General features: G+C 35.9%; 1 protein-coding gene across 2 annotated transcripts in view; it reads right to left on the bottom strand.

Moving 5' to 3' along the window:
• Nucleotides 1-17,331, bottom strand: part of SEPTIN7 (septin 7) — an 85,188-nt gene that overhangs the window by 7,778 nt on the left and 60,079 nt on the right. The window contains exons 8-11 of one of the 2 annotated variants that reach the window (XM_049641693.1): nt 16,090-16,186; nt 14,657-14,708; nt 8,926-9,051; nt 1,652-1,672 (exon numbers count right to left, since the gene is read on the bottom strand). In XM_049641693.1, the coding sequence (XP_049497650.1) occupies nt 1,652-1,672; nt 8,926-9,051; nt 14,657-14,708; nt 16,090-16,186 (296 nt within the window). The remainder of the gene's footprint in view (nt 1-1,651; nt 1,673-8,925; nt 9,052-14,656; nt 14,709-16,089; nt 16,187-17,331) is intronic. The other variant, XM_049641694.1, reaches the window with a different exon arrangement.

The following is a 17,331-nucleotide window of genomic DNA, read 5'->3' as shown; positions in this document are numbered from 1 at the left end:
AAAATTTTCATGTTGAAAAATACTGCAGATGAGCTTTATATAATGGCTAGCATACTCACAGACACAAGGGAACATAAAATTATCAGCAACTTACTATAGTCCCAGGGAGGAAAGAAACATGTACTCTGTGGCTTTGAGGATCTCTGAAAACTATTCAATACACTAGAGCAACCTAAAGAGGCAGGCTTCTTCTGACTTTGTTGATAAAACTTGTTTACTTTGCCTCCACATAAACAGCCTTTGACCACTGAATTGTATATTTAAATTGGTGAATTTTATGTCAGTAAAACAGTTTAAAAAATTAAATCATGGCTTATAAACAAAAACAAAATCAGGCCTTGGATTTCACCCATAACCTCTAGGGTTAGTCACTTTAATCCTGATGTGAGACACTCTGATTATGGTAGATTTCTCTCCTAATGAGGCTGAGTATTTTTCCAGTACTCCTCTTCCCCCTATCAAGGAGAAGGACAAAAGAGCCTGATGGAATATATTCAACAAGAGCAACAGGTCAGAACACTGGCTATGGATTTTTCTTACCAAAAAGGGAGGACAAAGCCATGAAGCACTGCTGTGATCAAGATGATCTGTTTTTGCAATTAGTGTAATCTAGAATAAAATGCTAACTGAAGGATAGTTCTTCACCAAAAGTAAACTTACAAACCTGCAGTATATTTTAGCAATTAAACAATTAATCAGAAGTTCTGAAAATGAAACTAAACCAAACATTAACTTAGAATAAAAACCTGCATTCAAAAAGTGAGGTCAACTGAACAAAATTGTTAAAAATTTTTTTAATGTTTATCTTCGAGAGCGAGAGAGAGCGTGAGCGCACGAGTAGGGGAAGGGCAGAGAGAGTGGGGACAGAGGATCCAAGGCGGGCTCTGCACTGTCAGCACAGAGACCGATGCAGGGCTCAAACCCATAAGCCTTGAGAGAACATCCTGAGCTGTAATCAGACGCTTAACCGCCTGAGCCTCTGAAATAAATTTTTAAATGTAAATATCATTATTTCATTAAAAGTTAAGGCCCTCCTTGATAATGTAGTTCTCATATCTATGGCAGGTGTTTTGGTACAGGGGCTTCCAATCTCTTGAGCAGAGTGGCAATGAATCCCCTGAAATGACACACTAAACATGTGTGTCCATGCAAGCATTCTTCCGGTGAGAGGGTCCAAAGCTTTTGTTAGATTTTGAGTCTATAAACCTCACTTATTCCATCTCCCAGAACATTTTTAGCCTCTAGAAGAGAAATAATCTAATAACTATTTTTTTAATGGACAGTTTTAACTGAATATGTATGTTTAAGCAACTGAGACTATCCAACAATATTGGCGTAATCTGAAAACATAGTTCAAAACTGTATAGTAAATAAATTAGAAACTCAGACTGATTTTAAAATTAAATATATATTCCTCCTTATAATAAAATGCTCATTTAATTTTATCCTTGGGAGGAAAAAGGCAATTCATGTAAATTCAAAGAACTCATGGTATAATTTGCACATGAAAAGGTTACCAGCTAACCAAAAGTAACCACTGTTATTTTGATTTTTATTTAGATAACTCTAGGCGGAAAGACTATATTTTGAAATTTGCTTTTAAATTCTAAATTTATTAAAAACCTTTACATCTTAAAAGAAAAAAACTTACATGCCTTCAACTGTGTCATATCTAAAAGAACAAAAAACGGAGACTTAAAACACTTAGAGTAAACCACACTAAAAGCAACAATTAAAGGCAAATTCAGAGACGTCACAATTAAGTAATTTAAAGTATGTGCCCTAAAGCAAAGTTTATGGCAAAATTTGTTAAAGTTAGTTAATTTCTTTCCCAAAATTCTGTTAATTACTATACCAAATCATTATGAAAATAAGCATGCTGTGCAATTATCTTCTGACAGCCTGCTCAAATTTTTAAACCTATTTAAATACATGTACTTCCAAAAAAGGAAATATTTACAATATTTCGTATCTGAGATACTTTAAGTTTTTCAGCCTTGTAAAAATACTTGACTTCTGATCAAATGAACTGATATTCCAGTATTATAAAAAAATGGTTATACTTATCTAAAATAAATTTTTTTAATCCTCTCATCAGTAAAAATGATCTTTGAAATCTTAAATTAGCACCACATTTGTAGTCATCGTTATGAAAGTGATATTTAGGAAACTGTAATACAATATTGTGCTTACAATGTAGGAAACACAGGAAGAAGGATCACTTTTTTTCATCACATTATTTTTTTCCAAATAAAACCTTTTTAACTAGAGGATCAGAAAAACCATTTAAATTGTATCATAGCCTAACTGCTTTAAAAAAAATTTTTTTTTAATGTTTATTTATTTTTGAGAGAGAAAGACACAGGGTGCCAGTGGAGGAGGGGCAGAGAGAGAGGGAGACACAGAATCTGAAGCAGGCTCCAGGCTCTGAGCTGTCAGCACAGAGCCCCACGTGGAGCTCGAATCACAAACCCTGAGATCATGACCTGAGCCAAAGTTGGATGGTTAACTGACTGAGCCACCCAGGCGCCCCAGCCTAACTGCTTTTTAATGGGAAATTGTTCTTTACACACACAGACATGCTAAAGCTTATTCACTTAAACTTGTCAGAGAAATTTAAAGGGACTCAGCCAAAGAAATGAAAGGGCCAGGTAAAAGTTTTTTAAAAAGGAAAAAAAAAAAGTCTATAACATAACCTGAGTATCATGCTAAATCTCCAAAGATATAACACAGCTCCTCCTAGGGATCTCTTTAAAGGTTTATGGTTCCTGAAAGCCACCAGATGATTCACCCTTTCATGTGACCAACGAAAAATGACAGCAAGGACCACACAAGGCTGACCTAGTAAGGTTTTACTGTGGTGGTGTTACATGACCCACATTTTGAGTGTAAGAGAAAACAAACACATTTCATTTAAATTATGTGTGGTCTTTCCTGAAGAACACATTAAACAAATACATTCACATACTTTTGCATCAATGGTTAGTAGGCCACTGTGGAAACAGACATGTAGCAATTTTCATACAAAAATTTTCAAAGGAATTTCATTTACATGGATTTCAAAGAGCAATAAAAATTTCCAAAATTTTTGGGAAACAATAGTTACCAACATTTTATTTTGCCAAGTGAGAGCATTATAACCAAAAGTAAACAAAACAATATTCTACTACTATTATATTTTCATGAAAGGACGTCTGAACAAAGGGTAAAGGATACAATTGAATAAATTTAAGTCTTTGAAAAAACTTTGGGAAACTTCAGAAAACTGTCTTTATTTCTCTTTCAATGAAAACTCTGTCATGTACTAAGGGCGCTCTAAAAATCAGCCTTTGAAAATATGTATTTTTAGTCCTTTCTAGGAATTTTGTCAACCATAAAGTTTTCCCAAGCTTACAGATGGAGAAGGCTATAGAAAACAGAAAAATAGTGTATGGGAAAGAGGAACAGGGTATGCCCAACTTGAAGCAAGGTATCAATCAATGATAGACAACAGTTCATGAGAGTTACCAATCAAATGTGGTTTTAAGTAAAACATACAAAAGAAGATCAAGGAAGGAATAACTTTAAGAAGCACGTTTAGCAAAAACAAAACACAACAAAACAAATAAAACCTTCCTCTTACTGGGGATCACCTTTCTTTCTTTAAGAGATCTGCCATCTGGATATGGCTAATTCTTCTCTCTTTTCTTTTACAACCCCTTGTTCAATCTTCTTTGATCTGGAACTTGACCTCCCTCTCTGTTCCTTCAAATTGCCTACCACCCTCCACTCTCCAGTCAGGGGTGAACAAGATACACTCGCCCTGAGGATTTAAGAAGTACTTAAAATAAATGACTTGGTATTTTCTTTGCCAGATACAGGCAATACCTGAATAGCTGCTAGGAATAGTTCCCACTTTTCCAGACTTTGACCTTGAGACAAAATAGCATTTGATGAGATAAACTCAGCTACTTTTCAGATTTTAACCACATAATCTAAATCTTGGTTTCTTCCCAGTTTTACTGAGACATAATTGACATATAATACTGTATAAATTTAAGATGTACAATGTGATATCTAAATCTTATTTTATATCCTTCCAAAATATAATCATTCTAGGACCACTAACCTAACAAAAAGGCATATTTTCAGCTATACAAACCAAATATTTGACCACTGTTTAGTACACTCTACAGTCCATCCAAAACTGCCTCAGAAAATTAAATACGAGATTATTTTACTACTAAATGCTTAAAAAGATAGCTTTTATTCTAAAACTAAAGTGTGATTAGCACTTTGTAGAGTATACATTACCATATAAAGGTCAATATAACTAATTATTAAAAAATCTTTGTTTTTGAGAGAGCGCACATGCACACATAAATGGGGGAAGAGCAGAGAGAGGGGGGGAACAGGGGATCAGAAGCCGGCTCTGCGCTGACAGCACAGAGCCCAATGCAGTGCTCAAACTCACAAACCATGAGATCATGACCTGAGCCAGACGCTTAACCGACTGAGCCACCCAGGCACCCCTATAACTAAATTTTTAATAGATTTGTACATGTATAAATATTTTATGAGGGCAGTGGAAAATACACAGGTCCATTAGCAATCAGCAGATAAATAAATGACCTTATTATCAATTTTCTTTCTCAAATTGCCTGCAGATGCTATTTACAGACTACGCAAAGTGATAAAATGACAGCTCTCTGTTTTTAAGAACCAAAGAGATTGTCCAGTTCAATGGTCTTTAAACTAGGTTCTCCGTTTATATGAAGTCTTCCAAAGGTTACTTGAGCCTCTGCAGTTTTAAGAGAATCAATTTCCAGATCCTCAACTTCCATAAAGTCTTGCCTAAAGTGATCTGCCTGAAAATTTCCAAATTACAAATTTTCAAGTTACCGATAGCTCACTTTACAGAAGACCTATTCCCTCTTAACCAGCCCTTAAGCTGAGGTACACTGTCCTAGGTATATCTGGAGGTGTAAAACCCTCCAGGTGACAAGAGAAGTCTTCTTCAGTGATTAATCAAAGTACTATAACAAAATTCCATACAGTGTATCTCCCAGTATTAAGCATGCTTCGAACAAGCTAACTGTGATGTTAGCTGTTAGTAATGCAGTATTTGGGTCCATGCTGGGATGCTGAGTTCAGATACATAATGGAGGGAGGTGGTTAGAAAAGTGGTAATTTTTGTTTAATTACTCTGACTCTTCCACTCCAAACTCCCCACAACCTCAACCTCTCCCTGCCAGTATTATCAAAGGATGCACTGCTATGGAGGGAAGAGTCCCTTGAAAGCAATACAACTAGAACATCACTAAGAAGCCTAAATTCACATTTGCTTATATCACGTTTAAAATTTTTAATGTTTTATTTTATTTTTGAGAGAGAGAGAGAGAGAGAGAGAGAGCGCGCACACAGGCGAGCAGGGAAGAGGCAGAGAGAGAGAGGGAGATACAGAATCCGAAGCAGGCTCCAGGCTCTGAGCTGTCAGCATGGAGCCCGATGTAGGGCTCGAACCCACAAACTGTGAGATCATGAGCTGAGTCCAAGCTGGATGCTTAACTGACTGAGCCACTCAGGCACCCCTACATCACCTATTTAAATATTAGCCATTCTTTTCAGTTCCTCATGAATCAGTCCTTAGTTTTTAGCACGTTAACATTAGCTAAAGCACAAGTTGCTGATACTGATTTAAACAAAAACATTCAGCTGCAATGATTTCTGAAATTGCTAACATTTTCAAGATAATAGAAGATACAACCAATAGATAAAACGTCCAAGTGACTTCCTTCAGATTCAGTATATTACTCAATAAAGTAGTAAAAACCCAATGTAATAAATCATATCAATATCTATTCTAATCATGCCATTCCCCAACTGGTTCAATCTTTAAAGATATTTTTCTACTTACTATTAACATAAAATAGTGTACTAACTCCTCAGGCAATTTGCTTTTTAGCAGTACAGATATTTTTATTACTTTCAGAGACAAAGTTTGGACATGATTCATCTCATTAAGAAACACATTTCCAACAGAATTCTACTTTTTATGTTTTTGCCTCAGTTATATAGTTTAACTCAAGTAATCCACACTAGAATTCTACTTCTGCAAAAGAATTTTTAACAACACTGTAAGGTTCACTATTTTTCTCTGAATTGCCTTACCTGAATCCAACAGCAGAAATATCACAATACCACTATTTTAAAAGCCTTCTATTAGAAATGTGAAAACAATTCCTTATTTCTAGGACATGAACAAATGTTTAAAAGAAAAAAAGTCACACATTAACTGCATACATTTAAGGAATAACATGTACTGATAGCACATTCCCCTTTCACATATAAAATTATCGGTGGCTTTAATTACACATCGTTTTCTTTTAAACAATTAAAAAGTCCCTAAGTTAGTAAGATGCATTTAATTTTTTTTTTTAAATGTTTATTTATTTTTGAGACAGAGAGAGACAGAGCATAAACAGGTGAGGAGCAGAGAGAGAGGGAGACACAGAATCTGAAACAGGCTCCAGGCTCTGAGCTGTCAGCACAGAGCCCAAGTAAGATGCATTTAAAACGGATTAGAATTTTATGAACAATATTTACTATGATGGAGCCTTATGTTTTTGTGCTAAATAAAGCTGTTGGATACAAATGTTGCTAAAAACAAGCAGATTAAAAGTCTTTTTCTTACTCACTAAACCTTATCTCAAATAGAATTTTGTATTTTAAATGTAAACAAATTGTTGAAATATTAACCAAATCAGTTTTTAAAACAGCAGTAGTAAACTGTTTCGCAAAGCATACATGACTAATCACCTGTATCAGAACCATCTAGGTCGCTTATTAAAAATATAAACTCTCAAGTCCATCCCACATCTACTGAATCAGAATCTCTTGCCAATTTTTAAACCTAGAAATTCCTCAAATATAAGCATGTTAATAGCCTAAAAAGAAATTCTACTTCAAAGGGTCTATGACCCCAACATCATTAGCAAAATATAGAAGGAAATAAACATGAAGTAAGATCTAAGATCAGTTGTAAAAGAGAACTGTTTGTGTCTGCCAGTGACTAATAATGCTTTGTTTGCTTTCTTCTGGAATTTAGGGCCATTGTGGAGACATAACTAAAAAAGAAAAAAGGAGCATTTTCTTTTCCATTTTAAGGAATGCTGACCACTATAAAACATAGTACTATACTGCCACTTTGCTAACTTGCCTTTTTCATTACTGATACAGATGATCCTTCAGGATCATCCTCTAATGGTAGATAACACCTGCTACAAATGTATACACAATGTTAAAATGGTTTTCATAATCCTTACGATCTTCAACAGTCCCAAATAAAGGAAAAATGGGGCACAGATACTGTTAGCAAGAACTCCACCAGCTAACTCACAGGCCTCCTCACACACCTCTTTCTCCCACCCCATCATAAACCACCACAGCTTGAGATACGGACTAGCTCAGCAGGGTGACACTACACACCCTGCAGTCACTGACACTACTCTAATAAGCAAGAGAAGAAATCCAGACTCAAGCTAATTTACTCCCTGGAAATACCGAATAGGAATGGAGAAGGTAACCAAGACTACATTCATCTAAATATTCCTTTTGTTTGGTCCTGTCCCTTGTTTCTACACAATGTTAGTGAAAACTCTGCTACCAAAATGGTTTATTTAAAAAGACAAAGGGTAGAAGCTCTATATTTAGTCTCCATAAAGAGACTATAGAATGTTTATCTTAAAAGTAAAATCAGTTAAGAGATCTTGGTAGTAACTGTTCCCTGCCCTTAAAAAAAGTGTATTTGCAGATACACGTGCCCCTACGTTTATAGCAGCATTATTTACAATAGCCAAGATATGGAAGCAGCTCAGGTGTGCATCCATAGATGAATGGATAAAGAAGATATGGTGTGTACACACACACACACACACACACACACACACACACACACACAGGAATATTATTCAGCCATTAAAAAAAATAATGAACTTTTGCCCTTTGCAACAACATGGATGGTGCTAGAGAGTATAATGCTAAGTGAAATAAAGTCAGAGAAAGACAAATACCATAGGATTTCACTCACATGTGGAATTTAAGAAACAAAACAAAAAAGGGGCACCTGGTGGCTCAGTCAGTTAACCGTCCAACTTCAGCTCAGGTCATGACCTCACAATTCATGAGTTTGAGCCCCACATCAGGTTCTGTGCTGACAGCTTGGAACCTGGAGCTTGCTTTGGATTCTATGTCTCCCTCTCTCTCTCTCTGCCCTTCCCCTGCCCCCTCGAAAACAGATAAACGTTAAAAAAAAAAAAAAAAGAAAACCAAACAAATGAGCAAAGAGAAAAAGAGAGAGAGATTGAGAGAGGGAGAGACAAACCAAGAAACAAACTCTTAACTGCAGAGAACAAACTGAGGGTTACCAGAGGCGGGGGGGGGGGGGATGGGTGAGTGGAGGGATGGGTTAAATAGGTGATGGGGATCAAGGAGAATACCTGTCGTGATGATGAGCACTGGGTGATGTAGGGAATTATGAATCACTATATAGTACACCTGACATGAATATAACACTACATGTTAGCAGACTGGAATTAAGACAAACTCTTAAAAAATGTATTTGCAGAAGGAGCCATTTGATTTCTAATTGAGGTTCTATTAAACATGTGGTATATGGATTATAAGTACAATGGCAAATGACCAAAAGAGAATGCATGGCTCTTTCACTTAAGGAGCAAGGTAATAAAATACTTCCTGTGAAAATTAAGTAGTAAAATACAAAACTGCCAAAACAAAGTTTAACAACAATAAATTTCTGCTATTGTGCATAAAGACCATTAATCCTGATTTGCTAATGAGTAGCCAAGAACTTGACGAAAATGAAAACAATATGATTATTTACTTACATAAATGATACCTTTTCTGGAGGAAACAAGGTACACTTACTTGGTAAGCTGCCCTTTATTCTTGTTATTATCAACTCCATTATAAGTCACAGCTGCCAGTTTTCTGCTTCGGTAGTTCTCATAGTGTACATTATTAGTGACATCTTTCAAGTCCTGCATGTGTGTTCTGTCATAAATAAACAACATATCAACAGTTTGCTTCTATGAAGAAAGCCTTGATATAGATTCAAAATTTTCCAAAACAAAAATTTCTAGACCTAAAATAAGCAAAAATACTATTCTTAAGGAAGAACATTCACCTATCTTCACTTATACTCAAGGCAGAGCAAGATACAATATGCTAAACCTGAAACCAATGGAAATTTAGGTTCCAAATGAAAGTTTAAGAGTTCTAAATCTCCTCAAAGTATGACACTTCTACAGAAGAATATTTACCCTTATAGTATATGTCTTATTTTATTAGAGGAAGATTAGCTCCTGCCAAAGCTCATAAAACATAAGAGAAATTGGTTTTCTTTTAGCAATATTATTAAGATTTGAGCTTTTACCGAGGTAATATATATGGATACTTTAGGTCACATATCAAGTTGGATTCAAACCAAGGAAAATAATTTAGAGCATATTCCTATTTCTTCAAACTGTTCAGTGAATGTGATATTTTGGTTAAATGAATTTTGCTCATAGCATTTCTATTATACATAAAATCAATACACATATGAGATGAATTATACAATACAGGAGACAATTTCATCATTCCTTAATGATTTTAGACACTACAGACACTCTGAGCTGCTCTATGGTTCCCTTTACCTGACCTGGTGTAGCAATACTCTGATTCATCAGAGTCTCCCTTTTCTCATCATCCATTCCTATCTCTGCCATACTCCATCTTCCATGCCCACCACTTTGCCAAATCTCCCTTCCGGGAAACAAACATAAAGGTGCACCGTATTTTTATTTCTCCGCTATCCAGAAAACATGTACTTTCCCTTTATGAACGGAAGGTGATTTTCAATTACCCCGACTCATCTTCTACTAATGGACATTTCCATGCAATCTCTGATAGTTTAACTCATCCTAAGGGGTACTTCTCGGTTTTCCTCAATTCTCATTTTCTTTATGCTCTTTTCTTTGTTGACTTTATCCTCTTCATGGCCACTACCCCTTTCCATGTCAGTCAAGTCAGGTAGCTCTTTATTCCTAGAATATCCAGCGGTTGAGATGGAATAGCTCATGCTAATTTGTCACGGACTCTTCAAACTTAAGAATCCTACTGCTTTGAAAGCTCTTCCCAGCCTTGAAGTTGAGTGACTCAAACCCCTAACAATTTTCTCCTTGGTGGTCAGTCATTTTTTGGTACCAGTATATGTTATGGATAACACCACACAACCTTTTCAACTTTACTATAAGCTGCCCTTTGTAAGAAATATTTTTGCCATCACTTCTTGTACTCTTGAGACAAACAGCATATAACAGGCGGTTTTAAAAAATTGGTAACTAAATATTAAAGCTGAGGTAAGATAAATACTGTTGATTTTCTGGAACAAATTACTGTTACCAGTTTCTCTAAGTAGAGAATAATAAAAACAAATAACTGTACCAATATAAAAATACTTGTTGTATTTTAAATATAGATTACCTCATTATGGAATCACTCAAAAATCACCACAGGACCTGAGGTGGAGCACTTAGTAGTTGAAATACAAGATGTGTAAAATAAAAACAAGGTGAATTTATTAACTGTTTAAGCAAGCTATTTCTGTTAATGTCATCTAACATTTTAGATAATGAAAGATTTTTCCCTTTCCCTAAAATAAACTTCTTTATCATACCTAGTTCAGATTTTTTTTCAGGATATAATGGGTCTCTGTTTCCACCTATTTAAATATGCTTCACTTTATTTTTATCTTTTTTGAGAGAGAGAGAGAGAGAGAGAGAGAGAGAGAGAATGAGAATCTTAAGCAGACCCTATGCGCCATCCCATGTCCCTGGGATCATGACTTGAGCTGAAATCGAGAGTTGGACACTCAGCTGACTAAGTCACCTAGGTGCTCCCACGTTACTTTTTAAGATTCAACTCATTCCTCCACTCTTAAAATCAATAATTAGCAATAAGTTTTCTCCAGTTTCAGGAACTTAATCATCTTTTCCATTTCTCACTGCTGGTATCATGGCCCTCTTTTCTCTCCTTTTGTTTTCTTTCTCTATTTAATTTCTGCACTGTCCATCACCACACTCTGAAAATATCCATTATCAAGTTTCTCTCCTTTCCATTGCCTTCTTTGGTTTGCCTACAACAGCAGCCAGTTCTCTTAATTAGCAAAATGACACTTCTTTGAACTTGGGTCTTTCTTAGAAGCAACCACTATTCCTAACTTTAACCTGCAAGATTGCAATTACTTGGAATTTATAGACCTCTGGAATACTGGTGGTGATGAGATTTCCTTGCTTTAAGTACCCATTAAATATCTACTAGGTGCCTTACAAGACATGAGCTACATTAAATAAAAATCTTTCTCACCTCTACTACAAACCTACAAGAAAAAGTAATAAATCAAAATATTCTTAAGCATCTCATTTTCAAACTGTAATACTCTCCTTTTCAAGGATGTTGTAGACACTTAAATGTAAAAACTGTAAATGAAAAATTGTGATAAAAAGTAAAGTAAAACCATCTAGCATAAGTAAACATTTATGCTTTGGGAAGAAAAACAAATGTGCTGCAGCATATTGAACAAATAAATGAGCTTCTCATTAAGTAAAATCACCTAACCATCTACCTCAAGGAACTGAAATCAACGTCTTCGCCATACTCAATGATAAAAATATTAAACAGGACCACTCCCAATCTTACAAATAAGCATCAGTGAATGACTGTATTTATTCTAATTGATGTTAAGACATCTATTTCTATGAATCCTTTTGTATCTGACCCACTCCATGAAATATACACTTACTCTAAATTCTTTTAATCCATCTAAGTAATCATTTTACAACACATATCTGCTTTATATTATGTAACTTCAGAATTTTTTATATTTTCATACTTGTATGACTGTCTTGCAGCTTTCCTATGCTCAATCTTCCTGCAGGAATGGTCCGTTTGTTCTGCAATACTTTTATCCTAGTGAGTCCCACTCACCAGCTGCCAGGCTATGTACCTTCAAATGTTCAAAGTCTGGCTTCGAGCTCAGTAATTAGCCTTCCCCTCCACAGTATTTTAGTTTTGCAGTCAATTATTGATTGCATATTTAAAAATACACAAGACGGGCTCCTGGATGGCTCAGTTGGTTAAGCATCCGACTTCGGCTCAGGTCATGACCTCACAGTTTGTGGGTTCGAATCCCACATCGGGCTCTGTGCTGACAGCTCAGAGCCTGGAGCCTGCTTCGGATTCCGTTCTCCCTCTCTCTCTCTGCCTCTCCCCCGCTCATGCTCTGTCTCTCAAAAATAAATAAACGTTTAAAAAAAAAAATACACAAGACCGGGGCGCGCCTGAGTGGCTCAGTCGGTTAAGCATCCAACTTCGGCTCTGGTCATGATCTTACGGTTCGTGAGATCGAGCCCTGCACTGGGCTCTGTGCTGACAGCTTGGAGCCCAGAGCCTGCTTCAGATTCTGTGTCTCCCTCTCTTTCTGCCCCTCCCCTGCTCTCACTCTGTCTCTCTCTCTCTCAAAAATAAATAAATATCAAAAGAATTTTTAAAAATAATAAGATAAATAAAAATAAAAATACACAAGACCAAGTTATAGAATACCACTGTGTCAAGCATGGGGCAAGCTGCAGAGATTTAAAATTGGGGGAAAGAATAAAATCAGAGAGAATGGACTGGCAATTAATATTTATAAAACATTCCTGGGGTGTTTGGAGGCTCAGTTGGTTAAGAGACTGACTCTTGATGATTTTGGCCCAAGTCATGTCACACAGTTCGTGAGATCAAGCCCCACAGCAGGATCCACACTGACAGCATGGAGCCTGCTTAGAATCCTCTCTCCCTCTCTCTCTGCCCCTCCTCTGTTCATGCATGCTTGCATGTGCTCTCTCTCAAAATAAATAAATAAACTTAAAAAAAATTCCCTACATATATACTGTTATAAGCAATTATATTATTAATTCTTTTGAAGTCACACCTTAAGAAAGGAAGAGAAAGGGAATAGCTCATGATAGAAACTGAAACGGTATATTCTCAAAAGTGAGACAGATGGGCCCCCTCTCACATGCATCTGTTCTTCTCCCACTGTGTGAGACCTGGCAACCCCAACAACTGAATCAACCCTATCCTCCACTTCCTACCTAAAGCACCTGGTCATAAGCTCCTTTAAGAAAGACTAACTACATAGCAATCTCTTTGATCTCAAAATTCACTGTGATATTTAGTATACTTCTGGAGGTAGCAGTTTGACTCACTTAAACTTCCCTCCTGACTTGTAAGAATAACTTTACTGTTCCGTGACTTCCGATGACCAACAATATGCAAGTTAATACTTCTAAATAGATAAGGATACTCCTGTGCATTAGGAAACTGCATGATAGTATGAAAATAAATAAACCTCAACTTTAGATGGCCATCCAAAACTGGAGGTTGAAAAGAGTATGTGGTGAGGGCCTGGAGAAGTAAGCACGATGGGGGTGCAGAGAAGTGGGGAAAGGGTGTGAGGTGGCAAGAGGAAAGAATTTATCTCAACATGAAAACACTGAGGTTTCTTTTGATGCCCTTTCTGTTTCTTGCCCACTAATGTCTCTTCTATTCAACTTTTTCTTCATGGTTTCAAGTCCCAGTCTTCTTTTTTTTTTTTTAATGTTTATTTATTTTTGAGACAGAGGGTCAGAGAGAGAGGGAGACACAGAATCTGAAACAGGCTCCAGGCTCTGAGCAGTCAGCACAGAGCCCGACGTGGGGCTCGAACTCACGGACCGCAAGATCGTGACCTGAGCTGAAGTCGGCCGCTTAACCGACTGAGCCACCCAGGCGCCCCATCAAGTCCCAGTCTTCTAATCAGGATTAGTTCAATGTCCTGCTCTCATAGGCTTTCCTTCTCTTTCATCAGCTGCACAAGGTACAATTTAGGAGTAATGTTTTCTCGCCTGGGAGGAAGATCAGTTCTGTTCACTGTGTCCTAGTACCAAAAACACCCCACTCACCAGGCTGGATACCGTTTAACATTCAAAATCTAGTTTTTAACTCAAAGCCTAGCCTTCCCTTCCAGGTATCCCAAGCTTTTCACATAAAAGAGCAACAGCCTTTTCCTTTCCATCTTCCATCTCAACATGAAGTGTAACAAAAAAAGAGACTCATTTTCCCACAGATTGCTAGTGACACAGCTTATTTTGTATTTTTTGCCAACAGCTTTAAAACCTGGCAAAATAATCCAAGTTGTCTCCAAGCAGTGCTTACTTGAGTGCTAGAATGAAGATACCAATTTAAGTTAGCTATATTTTAAAAAACGAAAATAAAATAGGGGTGCCTGGGTGGCTCAGTCGGTTAAGCGTCCAACTTCGGCTCAGGTCATGATCTCGCAGTTCACGAGTTTGAACCCCGTGTAGGGCTCTGTGCATGACAGCTCTGAAGCAGGCTTCAGATTCTGTATCTCCTTCTCTCTCTACCCTTCTCCCAGTTGCATGCCATCTCTCTCTCCAAAATAAATAAAAAACATTAAAAAAAAAAAAATAAACAAATCAGCTATACCTATAGAAGACAAAAATAAATCTAATTCTAACTTTATTTTGAGAAAGAAAAAAACTTACATAATTTAATCATTGCTCAAACTTACCTTATCAACATATTTCTTAGAATTGTGAAATCACAATGTTCACCATTTTCAACTATATAAAAAAAAAGAAACAACACACTAAGCCCAATATTTTCAAAGGAAATTTCACAAAATGCTGGAGGTAACAATGAGAGAATATGCAACATTTCATTAATTTTTCATTACTCTTCTTTAGATGAATTTTTCATTCAAGTTTTAACACTATAACATAGTACTTAATTTAAGGGCATGCCAGACAAGTGTACTCTAATAGTATTTAGTGTAGTTTAATCTTAAATGATAAAATATTCAAACCTAGTAAATGAGCTCTACAGAAAAAAAAATTTTGAAATTTTGAAAGGGGACATAATGTATCCATTTGTAAACAGAATATATTTGTTCTATAATAAAATGTATTTTAAAAGTTTAGTACTAGGGTGAGGGGGAATGACCTTAGTAGCCAAAATAAAAATGTGAGTCAGTAACTTTAAGGTTCTTTATTTTAAAGAACTGTATCACTAATAACAACATTCTGGTGGTAAAGAGGGGACTAAAACTAGAGAAATAAATTCTTTGGCACACATTTCTAAGGACTGTATAAGTTCTAAAGCCTCAGCTCAGCAACTGAAAGTTACCTGAGGATGACACAGAGGTGGGAACAAGTATAGCCTCACTGATAGGGAAAGCTGCTGATAAGGACAATAACTTAGAACAAGAACCAAAAAATTACAGAATTTTTCAAACTAATACTAACAAGTATAAAAATAATCATGACTCAATCTTAGTTCCAAGTTACTAAAACACAGAAGACTAGATATTAGGTTAAACTAATATAACAAACACAAATCTGGGGAAACATGTCTATTGCCAAGAAGACTTCTGAAATTTGATGCTATAAACTAAGATTTTATTAGTATTTAAAACTCTCTGCAAAATTAGTAGAGTATCTCTTAACAAAGAAATTTTTTTTATCCTAAAAATGTGATGCCAAAAAAAAGTTGATTTTTATCCCGAGAAAGAATATTATGAATGTTTTCATTCAGTTTGAAGTGAAAAGTTGTTCTCAATCATTCCTGAAGGTCCCAGACCCATCTGAGACTCAGATAAAAGTGAGTCCTTTTCTCTGAAACTGTTTTCAAACAGTAAAGAATTCTTACACTTTAAGTATGTTTTCAAACAAGAAAACAGGAGTAGAGTTAATGATGGGATGGAGGTGGGAGAGTGGGGCACCGATGAGTGACTTGGAGAGCATTACAATTAGGATTTAGCGCGTGCTTGCCTGACCTGACAATGTACAGAGTCTGAGAAACTAGAATGTACTTACGAGCAAATGAGGCTAAATGAAACTGAATTCAGAACTATCTTTGAAAATCTAGAATATATCAATGTGAAATACAAATATTTGATCACACTGTTAAATCTTATAGAAAGTCATTCATTGAAGAAAACCTTACCTTCAGCAACACCCCAAGGATACTGCCTTCCTCTGACCCTTTTGCCATTAACTTCAATGATAGTATTACTACCTACCACAGCAAGAGGTAAACGGTCCTATAAAACAAAGTATTCTTGTTCAAATGTATCTCTGTAGTCCTCACAAATTTAAGAATAAAGAAGTTTATATTACTCAACACATTACCAAAAAAAAAAAAAAATTACCTTGACAGTTTCTGTATTCACTTTTATAAGGCATTCGATTACTATTCAGTAAACTGTCATTACATGGATTCTCACCAATATAAATAAACAATGAATAAAATTATATTTTCTCTGAAACTTTAAAAATCCTAAGGCATATATACTCCACTCATCAAATTATGTTAAAAAGTCATCCCCCAAAGAAGCTGTCCCATATTGAAAAAAATTCAAAGGAAATAAAAAGTGTATCAGCAGTTAGAGGGAAAACATGAGGCTTGTAACTAGCATGCTCATCTATCACAAACCAACTCTAACAGCCCTGGAAGCACGGAATATCATACATGCTAAACTCTACCTTTGACAGTCCAGATCTGGGGTTCTGGATTTGTATTTATCCACACTTAACTCAGAGTACAATCTTTCAAAATTCTTGTAGCTTCCAAAAATATTTAATAATATATAAAATATATGACTACTTTATAAAACCTCAGAAACTCTTCATTGGTCAGGTACATGTATTTCATTATTCCAAGGTAATTATTTGCTTATATAATGCCATTAATTAATACATCGCTTTTAGGTCTAGACTAGTACTTAGGAAATGACTATAAATTAAAAATACAGGGGCACCTGAGTGGCCCAGTCAGGTAAGCATCTGACTTCAGTTCAGGTCATGATCTCATGATCTGTGAGTTCAAGCCCCACATAGGACTTGGTGCTGATAGCTCAGAGCCTGGAGCCTGCTTCAGATTCTGTGTTTCCCTCTTCTCTCTGCCCCTCCTCTGCTCAAGCTCTTTCCCTCTCAAAAATAAATAAATAGACATTTAAAAATAAATAAATAAATAAATAAAAATACAGAAAATTATGTTGGTATAGGTTTTGGTTGTTTTTTATAAAAGACCCAAAAAAACCCATATTTTTGTCTGGCTCTTAAACAAAGACTATACAAAAACAGTGCTTAGGAACAAGTCCTCTCCATTCTCATTACATATTTTTTAAGGAGGAAAATTACACAATATAAAACCAGTTAACTGAAAACTGAAGACAGATTATAAGAC

Source organism: Panthera uncia, chromosome A2, assembly GCF_023721935.1.
Source record: "Panthera uncia isolate 11264 chromosome A2, Puncia_PCG_1.0, whole genome shotgun sequence".
Classification (NCBI taxonomy): domain Eukaryota; kingdom Metazoa; phylum Chordata; class Mammalia; order Carnivora; family Felidae; genus Panthera; species Panthera uncia.
Note: the sequence above shows the minus strand (reverse complement) of the source record. Positions and strands in the feature narration are given on the sequence as shown.